Below are 17,500 nucleotides of genomic sequence, written 5' to 3'. Positions count from 1 at the left end.
GTGATAGAGTTAAGTTGTAGTATAGAGTCCATATCATCTCATTATATTCTTTACATTCATTGATTTTATGGGGGGACAGAAACCGATTTTATAATTTTTGTATTTGTATACTTTTATAAATGAATACAGAAAAATAACCATGCCCAATGGAAAAAACATGAAATGATGGGGAAGAGGAAGGGGACTTGTACTTACAGCTGTTAGTACCAAAGCTCAAAGCATCAGTACTGGCACAGGGGCATATTGCAGCCATTGCATATGGTCTGAGATACTTTCCACTTCCCATTCTGCCTGCACATCCAGCACTGCAGGTACTTTAGACTGGGGATTCAGCATCCACTTGTGTTTCGTTGCTTTCTGTAGCTGGCGCTCTATAGAGACCATGGGTAGATCAATCACCTTGACGGTTTGCTTTCCTGCTGGTGCTAGGTGAGTGGGGAGCCATCTATATTTATGATTTTAAATTAAACCTAATTGGTGAATAATAGGGTGATGATGTTAATTGTGATGATAATTACCATCATCAGTCACTAATATTACCCTTAGAGTATTAATTTGCGCTGGGGCTTATATTTGCCTAATGCCACTCCCGCCAGCTAGATAACAAGAGCACGTAGGAACCAAGCGTGAGATCTCTCCCAGTGCAATGACATGTTGCACATCTTGAGCACTTTTCACTTGTCCAATTCAACAGGGTGTTAACAGGATGTTTTTGTATTTGTTTACACTATTTTCACAAGTAAAGAAAAATGTGTCTATGCAAATGGAACGCCTATGAGTATATGCATATGTAATAATGTAAAACATGCCTTTTGAAGGAGAGGGCATGACATGGGAGGACATCATCCGATGGGAGCGAAATATTTCCATTATGTGATATCACATTATCTGAAGTGCATGAGTTAGATAAACACAGTATACTACTCTCCGCTACCATCAAATATGCCTTGTTGACTATTGTCAACCACACCTTGACACCTGTCATCAGGACAAAAACTTGATAGTCAATTCAATGTAGACAACTGTTTTAAATCATTTTAGCTATTTCAGTGGGAAGGGCATTTTCATAAAGTCACATTGTTTGCCTTTTGTGGATGCAACTTTACCTTTGCATTTATTGTTTCAGGGAAATTGGAGTACCAAGCACAGTCCCCAGATGAGGCAGCATTGGTGTCAGCTGCTCGGAACTTTGGCTTTGTTTTCCTTTCTCGCACGCCAAATAGTATTACCATATCAGTAAGTGGATATTACAGCCATACACAATTTTGGGGCAATTTAAATAAATGTAATTAGTCTAAGGATCAAAAGAATAATAGATAAACAAGTCATTAAATTTACATATCCTCTCATCCTCAGGCAAAAGAAAATGAAGAAGTATATGAGTTGCTGTGTATCCTTGACTTTAATAATGTCAGGAAAAGAATGTCAGTGATTCTCAAGAGAGATGGAAAAATACGACTGTATTGTAAAGGTGCCGACTCCATCATATATGAAAGATTAAAAGATGGACAGGAGAGTTTGAAATATCACACTCAGGAACATCTCAATGTGAGTTACCTACAAACATTATTTTTGTATAGTTAGAAACTTTATATGAAAATTTCAAAGAAAAAGAATATAATTTTTCTTTGAATTCTTCAACTAAGGTTACTACTAAAAATCAGGGTACTAACAGTTTTGTATGTTTTGTCTTTTACATTAATTTTGTCTCTCATTTTTGATAGAAGCAATCTGTGTATGCTCTTGGCTTTCATCTGTTGTCTATGTGGCAACCAGCATTTTCTTGATAAGAAATTTTACTTTTACATTTCAGAAATTTGCAGGGGAAGGTTTACGAACACTATGCCTTGCGTACAAGGATTTAGATGGAGAATATTTTCAAGTAGGTCAATGCCCTTGGGTGTTATTGGGTGTTGCTATACACATATATATATAGCTTTTGTTTTTGAATAAATCCTATGTTTAGTGGATCTTAATAGAATGTTTCATACAGATTTAGAATTTTAATTTTGTGAAAATTTAGATTTTTTTTTTTCTTTTTCAAACCGGTATATTTATGATGATTCAAAAATTACTGATGATCAAGAGAGATGCACTTTATCCCTTAGAATTGGAAAGCTCGACATCATGAAGCTGCCATTTCTCTGGACAGGCGAGAGGAGAAATTGGATGCTATTTATGAAGAGATTGAAAAGGATCTTATTCTCTTAGGTATTTCACTTCTTTTCAGTTGCATTCATTCAAGAGAGATGCAGTATTCTGTTATCATGGTACATATATATATATATGAATGTGTAAATTTTTGTATATTTATTTATGTATTATTTTTAGTACTTAATTTTTGCTTATGCTATAGGAGCTACAGCTATTGAGGACAAGCTGCAGGACGGAGTGCCTCAGACCATAGCCAATCTCGCTGTAGCTGGTATTAAGATCTGGGTCCTTACGGGCGACAAGCAGGAAACTGCAATCAATATTGGTTACTCCTGCCAGGTATGTTTTTTTTTTTTTTTTTTTTTTTTCTCGTTCTCTTTTTCTTACTTCTTTGTCTCTTTTCTTACTCGTTTTTATAATAAAGAAATGAAGCAGCAAGAGAAAAGTTATTTGCTGCCATAAACAAGAGTCTTGTGACTAGAGTGATGCAGATTTCTAGTTGATGTGAATTGATATTTGAACTAAAATTAACTGATATTTATTTTATGAGTTTCCAAAATTGTACATTAGTATTTGAATATGGTTATTCACCATTATCTGTGGCCATTGTCTTTTTAGTTGTTGACGGATGATATGCTTGATATTTTCATCATTGATGCCCACACTGCCTCCGAGGTCGAAGATCAACTCAAAAAATATCGGGAGGAGATCCGCAATGTGAACGCCACAAGTCAGCCTCAGACAAATCTCTCGGTGGTCACATTCAGGTAAAGAGTTACGGGATGATTACACTTCTGTTTTTTATATTGAATCTTATCAAAATAAGCTGCTCCAACCTATTTTTCCTCTTATTTAATCATTAACTACCAATAAAACTATTACTGCTGGTTATGTTTATGCTGGTGTCCTATTTCAAAAGTACCTCAAGAGCCATATGAAAACAAGAATTGAAAAAAATCCTTACCTAATAATAGCAATAAAAGTCAGTCACTGTATCATACCTAGCATAAGTCTTAAGAAGATTGGGATATTATTCTGACTTGATGGTCTTAAGACAGTACTGCTGTTGCATTGATGTTATTTGCACTCTGTTCAGTTTTTTTTATCTGCATGAATTGACAGAGTTGTTGCATGTATTATTGAGTGTGCTGTTTAGTTCTTGCATGATTTCAGTATCTGAATACAAATTTCACAGTATGCAAGAGTGGTATGTGTTAGGTTAAGTGCTTAAAAATGCTTAAATAGTATATTGTGTTTATTGTGTTTATGTACAACAAGGCATCTTTTCCCTTTTTTTTTTTGGCTGTAATGGAATATTGCTGTTTTTTGTTTATGAGAGAGAGAGAGAGCACCTGTTGCATATGAAGAGCTGGGTTCCTTGATGTCAAAATTATATTATGATACAAGTTCATATCTGAATTAATGTAGTCCTTTATGTTTAGCCTATATCTGAGAAGCATATGATTGTTGTAAGAACTATTATTTTGAAAATGTCATTCTTCTGATGGAGAAAAATGTTTTTTTATTATACTCACTGAAAGTTGATTCAAGTTATAACGTTGGACTACACTTACTGTTTGTTATTTTCCTAAGAAATTATTATGATATTTGTCATATCAGTTTCTGACATCACAATAACCTTCCCCATTGAAAAAGTCCATTTGTTTCTCTGGTGTGCTTGAAGATATAAATTGACAATCCAGAAGAAGCTATATTACATTCTGAGTATCCTCTATAATTATGTAGAAAAAAAATATTTACACGTATTGTAAATAATTGAAGTCTATTTGAGCCTGACAAAGTAACTCAAATTTTGCACTAATGGTATAATGCATGATAAAAAAATATACTATAGAAATGCCTATATAGCTCAATATTGATTGTTATTTTTAAAAGGGTAATGGTGAGAAGATCTACAGATTAGTTGAAAAGCTTTCACTTCACTCTTTAGTTTAGCACACTGAGGTACCATTCCAGTAGCACTTTGTGAGTTTAGGAGTTGTTAGTGAGAATAATCATTGCACACTTTGTAGCTTGTATATAAAGAAAATTTTATAGAAATGTTAGGAGAAAAATGTCTGTATAAAACAAAGCTGATGATTGTATGTTATGTCTGGTAGAAGCACAAATTGCAATTCAGTCTAGTCAGCTGATGTTCAACTGCAAATTATTCTGTCTCTGAATGGTTTGCATAAACTTGCACCTACTGGTAACTGAGTTTATAATGTTACTTCAGAGAAGGGTGTTGTACATAGATGGTGCTGTTTCAAATTCATGTTTATCTTTCACTTACATGTATATTTAGTCTCACCTGATTTTATTTTCTTGGGAGTCTTTATGGATATGAAATAAACATGGAAAAAGTGTTATTAAAGGTGTTGTTCTCTAATAAAAGCCATATTTGCTGTTATCTTTATCATTAGTGTTTTTTTATATTTAACTGAGTTAATCACTTATTAGAAGATGAGCTTTATATTTAGATCTTTATTTTTAAATTGATTTAGTCTGTATTACTGAATTTCAAATATAATTATTGAATTCCTTAATAGAGTCAGTTTTATTGATGGTATTGCAGTGTTTGTTTGTAGATCAATCAATGCTGTATCATTAATTATTGAAAAATACATCTATTATGCTGCATTATTAGAGTTATATGATTATAAAAGTTGTAGTTCTTTAATGTGAGAGGTGTTCTTATTCAGATTAAAGTTTTATAAAGTTAACCCATTCGCGCCGGTTGACTTGCTATCTCGGGGTCAAAAAATGTGCCTGGACCTGGGAAACGTCAAGAGACATGGTACATTTTCTGGCCGTAGTCCAGGAGCCTAGTAGTGACGCGCTGAAACATCAGCAATAGATAGCTAGATTGTTCTTAAATATAATAATTTTACATACTTTCTTAAACTCTGTTATTTTAGTTTAGGTGTTTGAGTGTCATAAATTGAGAAATAATGTAAAAAAAATGACAGCACAGAAAACAATGTGATATTGATGATATCATGGTAATTTCTGCTTCTTGACCAGTTGAATAGAAAGACCTGAGTCAAAAAACTATTGTAAAATCAAATGTGTTTGGCCAAGAAATAAAATAAAGTAAAAACTTACTAATGCAATACTACTTCTAATTTGTTGATTACCCGTGATATCACGTCACGAGGTACATGTACATACTCATATGTACATGTATGATTATTCATATTGTTCTTCTTTTTGTTTTGGTAAAAAAAAGAAATAGTATAAAACATATTTTTTGATGCCCCATTAAGAGATTGCTTCCACTTTCCTTTGGTATTTTTACATAGAAGTGAAAAATATAGGCAAAGTCCAATCAAATAAAACTAAATAGGCATTACTGTAACATTTTTTTTTACGAAATTAACTCCTCTGAACATGGCAATATATTTACGTGCCTTTACAGTGTAAAAGCATTCGTGAAACCATAAACCATAAGAATAGGGTGGGTGAAAAACTCCCTGGCACGAAGCGCTGCCTGCTTATTATCTTCCCGCCGTTAGCGGGAGTAGGCAAAAATACATCCCGTGAATGGGTTAATAGTGTATATTAATGAGTGTAAAGTGAACCCTTTCAATGGCCAGACCCTAAATAGAACTATTCTCAACCATTACTATTTGTCAAATTATGTGTAAAGACATCAAGAAGTCTTCACAACCATGGAAATGCTCATGATGCATCAAAACTGTCACTCTCTCTCTCCAAGAAGTTCTCCACTCAGTAAATGGATGCCTTGTTGTCATGTTATTCTCACTGCTGTTTACATTGTTAGCATTTACAGTGATGAAGGGGTCGGGCAGGACACGCTGAGCGATGCTGGTGAGCCAAATGGTGGCTTTGCCCTAGTTATCAATGGACACTCCTTGGTATGGGCTCTTAGTCCCAAGTTCGAGCAACTCTTCCTTGAAGTTGCTAGCCAGTGTGAGTAAAGATCATTTTTTATTTCAACAGGGACTAATTTGATATTTTTTGCAGTAGTTGTATTAGGATTGTATTGTTTTTGAAAAGCTATATTCATAAATAGAAGGATGTATTTACTTTAGATACACCATTTCTTTATTGATAAAGAAAAATTAATCATTTCAGTAAGATTTCAAGCTATCATATATAGAAAACAGATTGGATATTTTACTTTGAGAACATAATAGAATTTATGTAGATGCTATAACCACTTGACAAGATATCTTGTCACCTGTCATTAACGGGTTAACCGCTAAAGAAACTATCCCAAATTTGTCTCTATGGAAATAGAGATTTTTAGAAATATAGAAATCACAGACTTCTTCAGATATTTGTTTGTTCAGACAGATATCATATAGAGAGAAAATATGACCATACATCGATCAAAATACAAAGTTTTATTTCTTATTTTTTGTGAGATGCATTAATAATTGTTTTATCGTTAAAAAAAGATGTGATTAAGAAAATTGGATTTGCTAACCTAGATGCAGAAGTGTTATACATTTCTAGATTGGAGCACATGCTGATTATTTTTAATTTCAACAGGTAAATCAGTTATATGCTGTAGAGTGACACCCCTGCAAAAAGCCTTAGTTGTTGATCTGGTGAAACGCTACAAGAAGGCAGTTACACTGGCAGTGGGAGATGGAGCCAATGATGTGTCAATGATTAAAAGTAAGTTTCTGCCATAAACAGTGTTCTAAGAAGAGTTGTTTTGATGTCCTAAGACTTTTGTATGAAGTGAATCAGGAATGCAGAGTTTTTGATGATGTAGGACACTAAATTTATGTGCTCGTCTTTTTCTTGTAACACGGCACTTTATTACTCTTTCAGCTGCTCACATTGGAGTAGGCATATCTGGCCAGGAGGGATTGCAAGCAGTCTTGGCATCGGATTATTCTGTGGCACAGTTCCGATTTCTGGAGAGACTGCTGCTGGTGCATGGCCGTTGGTCGTACTATCGGATGTGCAAGTTCCTGAGATACTTCTTCTACAAAAATTTTGCTTTTACTTTATGCCACTTTTGGTTTGCCTTCTTTGTGGCATTCTCGGCACAGGTGAGAAAATATGCTTTTGTGTTTGCTTTGAGTGAAAGGCTTGATAAGAGATGATCTATATTGGTAAAATGCTTTGCTCTAGTTTGTAGTTCTCCCTTTTCATTAGAAATGTAAAAGAGGATTAATAGTATAGAAGTTTCAGTCTAAAAGAAACAGTAATTTGGTAAAGTATGATTTCAGAAGTGGTGGCGAAGTTCACAAGTCTGATTTTTTTTTACATTGATATGTTTATTTTACAGATTTTCATGTAATGAGATGTCTGGTGCTGACTACATTAAAAGATCTAACAAAAATCTTCACTTATTCTGATTTGTTTTTGATTTCAGGTTCTGCTTGACGAGGTTAACAATTATTTAAGATGTTCCTCTAACATTATGCATATGATTTGTTTCCATCTTTCAGACTGTGTATGATCCTTTCTTTATCTCGACCTACAACCTTTTCTATACCTCACTCCCTGTCCTGTGCTTGGGAATCATGGACCAAGATGTCGATGATTACTATAGTCGTCGTTTCCCCAAACTCTACAATCCTGGTCACACCAACCGATTTTTCAATAAACGAGTTTTTATGTGGAGTGCTGTTCATGGTGCCATTACCTCATTCCTGATATTGTCAGTACCCTTTGGTGAGTGGTTGTGTGAGAGATGTTGTCTTGTGCAGTCGTGTCACGTTCACCCATAGCCTCTGTCACCATCACCCCGTTGATGTTTTACCTCACTAGATGTGTGTATACTTCAGCCAAGAAGACTTTGGAAACTTCAGACAAGAGAGAAAGACAACTTTTCAGTCTGTCTAGAATGTGTGAAGAGTCCTAGAGGTTTGTCTACACTAGATGTGGCAGTGAATGTTGATGTACTCTCTAGACTATATATGTACTCCCCCTTCCCTCCCCACAAAAGAAAAATCCAAGGAAAAGAGTCAGAGGGAAACCTTGTTTTTCCTGCAATCTGGAATCCAATCCTCCAGTCACAAATAACTCTTCATGGGTTAACAGCACTATATCCAAGATGTCTCATCTGGTGTACCTTTTCCCTTTCTAAATGTGTCTTCCATGCAAGATACATTATTGCAGCACATTGCAATTTCTCCAAGGCTTTTTGTTCATGACATTTTGGGGTCCAATATCATTGGCTCTGTAGAAATGATGGAATTAGAAAGTACCAGAATATATTCTAATATATATTGATATTAGTCCCATTAAGCATGAAGCTCTCAAGAGTATGTCTTAAAATTGTTAAAACACATTCTATTATTATTTTATTTTTTGAATGTACCACCAGCTTTGGTCTGTAATGCTTGAGTGTGAAGTTAAGCCCCTACAGTTAAGTTTGTCCTCAACAACCCTGTAGCATAAATCAGATCACTTGTAGTTGCTGAAGAATTATTACAGACAAAATATTGAGAAAAATGGCAACAAGATTGTTGAGGCAATTTAAAGTGTACATACATGTAAATGAAGGGGCTCAACTCATTCACAAATTTCTTTCTTTTGTGATTCCTTATCATCACTGGCACAATACTAGGATTTGTTTTTTTTCTCTTTTTTTCCCCAACACAGACACTGTTTGATCCCATGTTTATATCAGTCTATAATCTGTTCTACACATCGATGCCCGTGTTGGCTCTCGGCATCTTTGAGCAAGATGTCAATGCGGTGAATAGTATCAAGTTCCCCCGTCTCTACGCCCCTGGACTCAGCAATGCTCTGTTTAATAAGCGAGAATTCTTCAGATCCGCCCTTCATGGATTTCTTACCTCTTGTGTCCTGTTCTTCATACCCTTTGGTGAGTCTTGTTTCTTTATTTTTCAAGTGAAATAGTGCAGAGAAATTGAGCAGCGCGCTCTGAAGCTTTGCCTTAGATGTTCATTAAGCATTGCAGTGATGCCATTTACCAGTTCCAAGCAATTCCATTGCCAAGCAGATGACAATCATATTTTTATATTGAGGTAAGATGAGAAATTTTTTGATATATTTGTATAATACACTTTGATGTACATCACCTTGACCACCAGCACAGATATGTTAAGTATATTTGGTGTTTGCATTTTTTGTGTGTTATGTTATTGTTGAAAAATTTGTAATTCTTTTGAAACTTTATAGTAGGTTGACTGATTTCTCTTAAAACTGCTCAGCATATCACTGATGTCTGAATGCATTTGTAACTATGTCCTCATGTGAAGGTGACCAAGAGTAAATGAAAGTTGGATTGAAAAGAAAAAGTGAATAAGGAAACATTTCAATTTTCAGTCTACAAGCAACCATCAGTATGCAGTATTACATACCAGTTCAAGTACAGTGTATAATTCAGGCAAATTTATGGTAGGATTTTAGTGTACACAGTATGATTATATTAACATCAATATTTCAATATTTCAGGTGCATACTACAATGGCATGGATCAGGATGGGCGTAGTATGGCTGATCAACAGACATTTGGAAGTGTTGTAGCAACAATACTTGTCATTGTAGTCACTGTACAAGTCAGTATCATAGGATAGACTCTTTCTTTGGAGAATAATTTGATGAAGAGATGTTTCACTTTCTTAAATTTTGCTTAATGATACATATAGATTAATTATTTGAAGAAATTGTAGTACATAGACAGATTTACCGGTGGTTATTTTTTTTTTTCTAAAATGCTCCATACAACAGTTGATTAATTATGTTATTTTTAGATTTGTTTGGATACGTCATATTGGACAGTGTTCAACCACATCACCATTTGGGGATCTCTCGTCTTTTACTTTCTACTGCAATACTTCTACAACTTTGTCATCGGTGGTGAATATGTTGGAGCTCTAGCAAAGGTATGTTCAGAATATTGCATCCATAAACAATTTGGCACATCCTAATTGAATGGAATATTTCAAGCTCTGCATCCACACTAAATAGGAGTCTAAACTTTAGAAATCAATGTGGCTTTCTGTCTACAGGCGATGGGTGAGCCAATGTTCTACTTTACCTCGCTCTTAACTATTGTGGTCTTGATGCTACCTGTGATGGCGTGGCGTTTCTATTGGGTGGACGTCCATCCCACTCTTTCCGACAAGGTGAGGTTTAAACAGCGCCATGATGCCAAGATGGCAAGTAAGAGGTCTGACCACGACATGCTTCGCACTCCATCGGCGAGAAGGTGAGCAGGCTTTCTTTATATTTCCATGGAATGAGTATGATTTTTTCAGCATTTTCTTTTTATTTGTTTGATTATTATTTGTTTGATTATATGTGCAAGAGAGGAATAGATATTTTAGAATATAGTTTAGTCTTGGCTATGATTAGATCAATGTCTTAAACATAATGATGTCAACTAAGTCACACATTTTGAAATGACAGGGACACTGTTCCACATACCCCCCCCCCCCAACACTCACTCACACACACACACACACACACACACACACACACACACACACACACACACACACACACACACACACACACACACACACACACACACACACACACACACTTACCTATCTACTTTCCTTCCTTTTCCTCCCTCCCTATCTACCATACATTTTCATCAATCAGAACATTATGCTCTTGAGAAAGTCTTGCCAGAATCCTCATGCCACACTTCCTTTATCAGATCTCGGCGATCCATCCGCTCTGGTTATGCGTTTGCCCACCAGGAAGGGTTTGGCCGCCTCATCACAAGTGGCAAGATCATGCGGCCAAGAAATCCAAAGCCCGGCGCCATGTCGAACGGCCGAACCTCAAATCTTCGTCCAGATGCCAACAGAGTTTCAGTGGTGGCACCAGCACCCTCTACAGTGGAGGTGTAAGGATCGTCTTTTGTACTTATCAGTTGTGAGTGTGTGAGTGCGCCTGTACATATAATATATTGTGGTGATGAAATAATGTATGGGGATATTTATTTGAATCTGCCACCGGTGCCAATAGTTTAATTTAGGAAACTAGAAAACACTTAGTAAATACAATTCTTTTATTGATACAGTATTTGAAAGTTATTTTCCTAATAGCTTATGTGAACCTAGGTGATAAAGGCAGAGCCTTATTATTCTTATAAATTGAGGTGTTAGTGTGAGTGAAAATAGCAAAAAGACAAAAAAATAAAATTAGAAAAAAAAGGAAAAAAAAAAAGAAAGAAAAGTGAACTTCTGAAGAAGGTATTTGTGAAGAAGCTAAGAAAAGAGATTGAAAGATATTTAAGGACTAATGAAAAAAATGGCGAGTTCTTTTATGCCAATGTGGAAAGCAGAGATTGCCTTGACTTGTACTTAGGCCACGATGGAGGTGCCGCCAGGTGCTCCTTTCTCATAAGTGTACTTATGCTAGATTTCTCAGGTTTTCTTTCATTTTTATTAATTTTCTTTGTGTCCCTCTGTCTCTTTCTTCATTTTTTTTGTACGTATTTATGTCTAAGGTGGACATGTTGTGTGAAGAACAAGGTGTGTTGGCATTTGATGGTTGTTCTAGTTTCCTGTGTTGATTGTCTACACTCTTTTTTTCTTTGCTTTCCAACTTGTTCATTAAGTATTGTACATTTGTAGGTTTTAATTAAATTGGTGTATATTCACATGTGCTGATTGATATACATTCTCATGTAATTATGTTGTGTACATGATAATACAAGTAATACATAGACACATTTTACACTTTACCGTACACAAATTCTACTTCAATTTACATACAAAAGGAATTGCAAATTTTGAAAACCACTATGCAATAATTGTACATTAAAACTACTAATGAAATAGTGCCCCCACTATGCATCAGCTGAATTTTACTTATTTGGCCACTGTCTGAGACTGTTCTTACTCTCGCTTTATCAAAGGACCATTTCGAATCCTAGAAAATTCTTACAACTCAAGGTTTTTAAGAGAGGGAGAAGAGAAACTACATGACCCCTTTTTAGCTGCCTTTGGCCCTTCTTGCTTTTGTTAGAAAGATTAACATCTTCAATTTTTGTGCAATGGTTTATTTTCTTTCACTTTCTGCTGTTGTATTTTAAGTAACAAATTCTCTCTCTCTCTCTCTTATGATAATAAACACTCACACTGACACTCACTCACTCACACTCACAAACTCACACTCACACTTTCATATACTTACTCTCACATTTTCAGTCACACACACACACACTCTCAGACACACACGCTCAGACACACACATACACTGGTCCATTCACTCACTCACACAACCACTCACTCACTCTCACAACCACTCACTCACTCACACAACCACTCACTCACTCTCACAACCACTCACTCACTCACCCACTTACTCATTCTCTTTCACTCACTCACTCACTCTTTAATGTATATATACCATATCATAATTGTTAATTGGTGTTTCAAGAAACAAACTAAGCAATTTTATTCAGATTTATCCAGATCACGAATCCTCTTTTTTCTTTCCTTATATATTTCTTTTAGGTTTGGTAGATTTAGTCATTTGAGTTTGGGAATGTCGGTAAAATGTTTTATTCTGTACTATAAGTCTGCTCTTAGGTCTTTTAGACACTGTTTAGTAAGCATTTTTGTTTACCATTATTTTTAACATATTTTTTATGGATTGTGAATTATTTCTCAACAACATACTAGTGTTTATATGTGAAACTTGATTATATTGAAATGTTTTCTGAACTATGCAAAATTAAATTCAGCTTTACTGTCACCATTAAATGTTATATTCGGTAAATTTAATATTGCCCAGAAGGTAATGTTGATATATTTTGCAGACACAATAATTTGTTTTTCTTTGCTAATATGTTATTTGGATTTCCAGGTTTAGCTTTCCCTTTTTTCACTTCCTTGTATAATCTAAGTAACATATGCAGTAGTAAATCAACAGCAGATGGCAAGAGGTGCTCTTTCAATTAACAGATATGGGTATTTTCATGTTATTGTGAATTCAAGTTGTTAAAATCATTGGAATAAAATTCATTTATTGTTAAATAAGTTAAGTGTTAATAACTATTCTATGAAGATTGGATACACTGTGGAGGCATTTTAGCACTCTTGGGAAATAAGGTAGTCAGTCTGTGGAAATGAAAGCTTTCAATTTGGTGATTTGTGTAGCACACTTCCCTTTGTGTGCTTGTGGTGTCTTCAATAATTTCCATAAAAAAAGGATTTACAAAAGTGACATGTAAAAAAGAATGCATGTTTCTTTTATTTGGTTGTTTTAAGGTTCTGTTAAGTTCACTTGATGTTTCAGTAGAAAGATTTCTTTTTGGAAAATGAGTAAGCAAAACATTCAAAGTAAAAGGAGAGTTGGTTTACTCCATATATTACAGTGCTATGTATTAGGTCTGATGCCCCTAGGAAGCCAATCTTTCTCTCTCTCACACACACACATGCGCACACACACACACACACACACACACACACACACACACACACACACACACACACACACACACACACACACACACACACACACACACACACACACACACACACACACACACACACACACACACACACACACACACACATACACACATACATACACACATACATATATAATCAGATGGAAATATATGTACACATGCAGCAAAGGAAGGTGTGTGCGTGTGCGTGTGCACGTGCGCGTGTGTATGTGTGGAGACTAACTAAACTGATTTTTTTCATGAGTTATTGAATATGACTATATTTTTTGAAACACATGAAATGCATCTGAGTGGTACTACAAAGAGCCATGTTATAGGTTATTAATACTACTACTTCTAGCATTCAGTTTTTAAATCACTAAATTGTGAATACTTTCTTCCTTTATTACTTTGTCTATGATTCATTTTTAAATACTTGAATATTATGCAGTCATTTTTTAGAGAATTAAGCTAGGTGATTTTTTAAAATAAATTTTTGTTTAATATCTTTGTAACTAAGAGATGTGATGGAATCAGAAACCATATTCACTTGCATTTATTCATAAATTAGATCAGCTTTTTTCATGATTAGTGAATTTAAAGTTTTTTCATTTTTTTTATAAAAATGTTTTATTCAATGTCATACACAATTTTTCTTAGTATGTGTTTTTCCATGATTATTTAGTAACATCTATACATTTAATGTATATAAACATGTGCCAATGTGTACTGTGTAAGAAATGCACAAAATATGTTTTATGATTCAACATGATTTTTTTGTCTATTGATAGAATTCCACTTTGAACGCTTTGGAAAGTCTATTTAGGTTGTACATGAAACATATTTTTCTATATTTAAGATATAACCATTGCTGTTGCAATGAGAAACAATTGGTCAGAGCACTTTTGAGAGTTAATGCTAATGTTGATATTTATTGAATGTTTTTTTTTTTTTTTAGCATTTGTGATACATAATTTGCAAAATATTGGCAAATTTAGGAAAAAATAAGGTTATATGCACTGATATATGCTCCATCTAGGTTTGAGATATAATGTGCCTTTTATTGTGTTTTGTAGCTAGATGAAAAGTACCTGTCAGCTTTGTCATGGATGAATAAAATTTTCATGTTGAATTGTAGACAATAGTGACTTTTTCTTCATAGAAATATTTCCAATATGTTTTTTGTTCTAGCAAGGAATGGGTATTGAAACACGGTGAAGCAGATATTTTGATGTTTCAGATCTTTGAATTATTAATGTATTTTCATATATATTATCCAGAAAATGGCTTTTATTGTACATAAGATGGTTATAGAACCAATGTGATATTTTAATGAACAAAGAACACGAAAGATTACATTGGAAATGGTAGGTTTTTATGCACATGGTTGCTGAGTAATGATGATGTGATGGAAATGTTACTTCAGTTGCAGATCTCTTTCATTCCTTCTCTCTGTGTTTGCAGAAGAGCTCTTATCACAATTAGTTTGTGAATTACAAATATTGCAAGCTGCCTATGAAAGGGAAACATCACAATTGCATCAAAACACTTTAATATGAATGAAAAGTTATTATTATAAAGGAAACATATGCCAACATTATATGTGTGACAGAATAGACAACCGAATGTTTGTAGTGAAATGATGTAAAGAAACACAGATAGTTTATTTTTTCTGATGTAGGCAATGAAGAAATTTGTTAATAAATTTTGAAAATGTAGGTGGTGGTTAAATAAACTGTACACCGATAAAGAAGTTTTTCTGGCTCTATTTTCCCTGTGTCCATATTTTCCAATTTTATCTTATTTTAGATACATCTTTATTTAATTTTGCATGATGTACAAATGATGTGATGCATCTTGGAGAAAAGTCTCAAAAACTTATTAAAGAAAATCAAGATTACATGAAAAGAGACCTGTGCTGATTTGAAAATACCCCAAGGAGAAGTTATGTACTTCCTTATTGAACAGAAAACATGCAACACCAAATGTGGTCCATTAATTTTGCTAGAGTAAATTACTATTATTTACATCTATAATAAAATAGAGATATAGAAAGTATGAAAGGGGAGATCAAGGGTTATTACTAAAACAATGTTGACCTGATGGATAAAAGATACCATACATTCCACTAACTAATAATAATGTAGTACAGTCAACAATATAAATCATGCTGTGTTTATGAAAGTCAAGAAAGGTATGAATATACATCACTAACTTTTAAAATTAAGTTATATTGTCTTCCATAAATTATTTCACCATATTAAAACTAGAGTGTGATATCGACTTTAAAAAATGATGTCTTTAACAATACTGACAAACATACTCGAGATAATTTCAGAATATTTTGGCAATGGATTAAAATTGTTGGAAGAATAGCAATAAACTAATATATATCATATTGTTCATGATCATAATCCAATATTTTCAGTCTTATTCAGCATATGAATATGAATGAATGTCTTAAATCAGGGAATGATTCTGTCTAATTATGGTCATGAAATATTACGACTGTATGTATCACTGTCAGAACCTAGTTTTGCAATCACAAGGTGTAATGTTCGTGCCGGGCCAGACCCTCCCAGTCAACTCAGCCGTAAGCTTGCGTAGACCTGCCCCTCCATAATTCCATGACAGGGAAAATGATATGATAGATGTGATTAAAATGATATGATAGATGTGATTAACTCTCCGTCTTGGCTTTGATTTTGATGAAATTTGCTACGAGATGGAGGAAGGATAATTCGAAGAAGTGATAATGCCAATAAACTAAGAAATATTTTTTAAAAAGTTAAAATGGACAAGCATTAAAAATTTCAGTTTTTCAGTTGATGCGTACGATATTCCGCATTATTTGTTTTGCTTTGAAAACCTTATTGGATAAAGACTAGATGTTCATTGTAAAGACATGCGGTGATATTACCACATGATTGTTCATATTTCGTATCTAATCGAAATAACATTTAAAAGATCTACTTTTACTCCTCATTCTACAGAAATTAATACCGGTTTCTAAATTAGCAGACGAATTTCAAGGAAATCTGGCCGTCGCGGGAAATTCAAGTGTACGCTGGTTACTACTGTCATTTTTTATTCTCTTTTTCCTATTATTATGGGGATAAATATTATATAATTAATAACCGTATTAAAGTATACATAAAAAGATACACAATGACACACACATACACTCACTCTTGCACTTCATCCTTGAAAGTACTCGATCACCGCGAGCGTATCGAGGAACAGTTTGGATATATGCAAATCAGCTTCACCTCATGTTAACGATTCGAAAACTCCTTTTTGTTGATAATGACATGAATCTTGATATCTATCTTAAATGAGTTTAGGTAATATCTAAAATGTCTTACTATCTTACGGGGAGAGAAACATAGCCACATTGATTCTAAATATCATTCCTCCAATAAATACTTAATGAATAGGCATATGATATCAATTGCAAATCCAAATTATTATTCTTACAAGATTCAACTCTGCAATAAAAAAACCGGCCACACCATGATTCAGCATCTGTACAGTTTCTACGTACGTATTTGTGAAAGACAAAATATTCGTAATTTGTTGAAAGCAGAGCCATTGCAAGTTTTGCCCGTGAATAGAGGCTCCCCCCACCCCTTCATTTCCTCATCCTTCTTCCTACTACTCTTCTACTTCTGGGTAGTTGTCGGCTCAACGAAATTCAAAAGGTGCCTTATCTTATCTTAGTATGGAAATTGATTCGGAAGTGAATGGCGTGGACATCTCACTCTCGACAAAACTTCTCACCCGAAGAATGGGAAACGAGATCATAGTTGAGACTAGAGTTCACATTGGTCGCTAACCATGGGAGCTTTAGTGTTGAGACAAGCGTCGGGCCTTCCGGAATGGTTCGGTCTACAAGAAATAACCAAGGACTCTCGGCAGTCTTCCCAGTTTATATACGTGCAAGCAAGCAAGCGTGCGCACACGCACACGCACACA

At 34.5% G+C, this 17,500-nt stretch overlaps 1 protein-coding gene across 21 annotated transcripts in view; it reads left to right on the top strand.

Moving 5' to 3' along the window:
* Positions 1–15,278, top strand: part of ATP8B (ATPase phospholipid transporting 8B) — a 223,590-nt gene extending 208,312 nt beyond the window's left edge. For 11 of the 21 annotated variants that reach the window (XM_086548382.1, XM_086548376.1, XM_086548381.1 and 8 more), the window contains 14 exons: positions 1,127–1,236; positions 1,357–1,548; positions 1,814–1,882; positions 2,109–2,211; positions 2,357–2,493; positions 2,773–2,921; positions 5,939–6,087; positions 6,673–6,801; positions 6,961–7,184; positions 8,746–8,971; positions 9,565–9,668; positions 9,864–9,995; positions 10,122–10,321; positions 10,778–15,278. In XM_086548382.1, the coding sequence (XP_086404508.1) occupies positions 1,127–1,236; positions 1,357–1,548; positions 1,814–1,882; positions 2,109–2,211; positions 2,357–2,493; positions 2,773–2,921; positions 5,939–6,087; positions 6,673–6,801; positions 6,961–7,184; positions 8,746–8,971; positions 9,565–9,668; positions 9,864–9,995; positions 10,122–10,321; positions 10,778–10,973 (2,120 nt within the window). In that variant the 3' untranslated portion in view covers positions 10,974–15,278. Of the gene's footprint in view, positions 1–1,126; positions 1,237–1,356; positions 1,549–1,813; positions 1,883–2,108; positions 2,212–2,356; positions 2,494–2,772; positions 2,922–5,938; positions 6,088–6,672; positions 6,802–6,960; positions 7,185–7,586; positions 8,972–9,564; positions 9,669–9,863; positions 9,996–10,121; positions 10,322–10,777 lie in introns of those variants that run through there. The other 10 variants (XM_086548386.1, XM_086548385.1, XM_086548384.1 and 7 more) reach the window with 4 other exon arrangements.
* The last annotated feature ends 2,222 nt before the right edge of the window (positions 15,279–17,500 follow it).

Source organism: Penaeus japonicus, unplaced genomic scaffold (genome assembly GCF_977035675.1).
Source record: "Penaeus japonicus unplaced genomic scaffold, GWHDUDI00000001_assembly GWHDUDI00000020, whole genome shotgun sequence".
NCBI classification, from domain to species: domain Eukaryota; kingdom Metazoa; phylum Arthropoda; class Malacostraca; order Decapoda; family Penaeidae; genus Penaeus; species Penaeus japonicus.
Note: the sequence above shows the minus strand (reverse complement) of the source record. Positions and strands in the feature narration are given on the sequence as shown.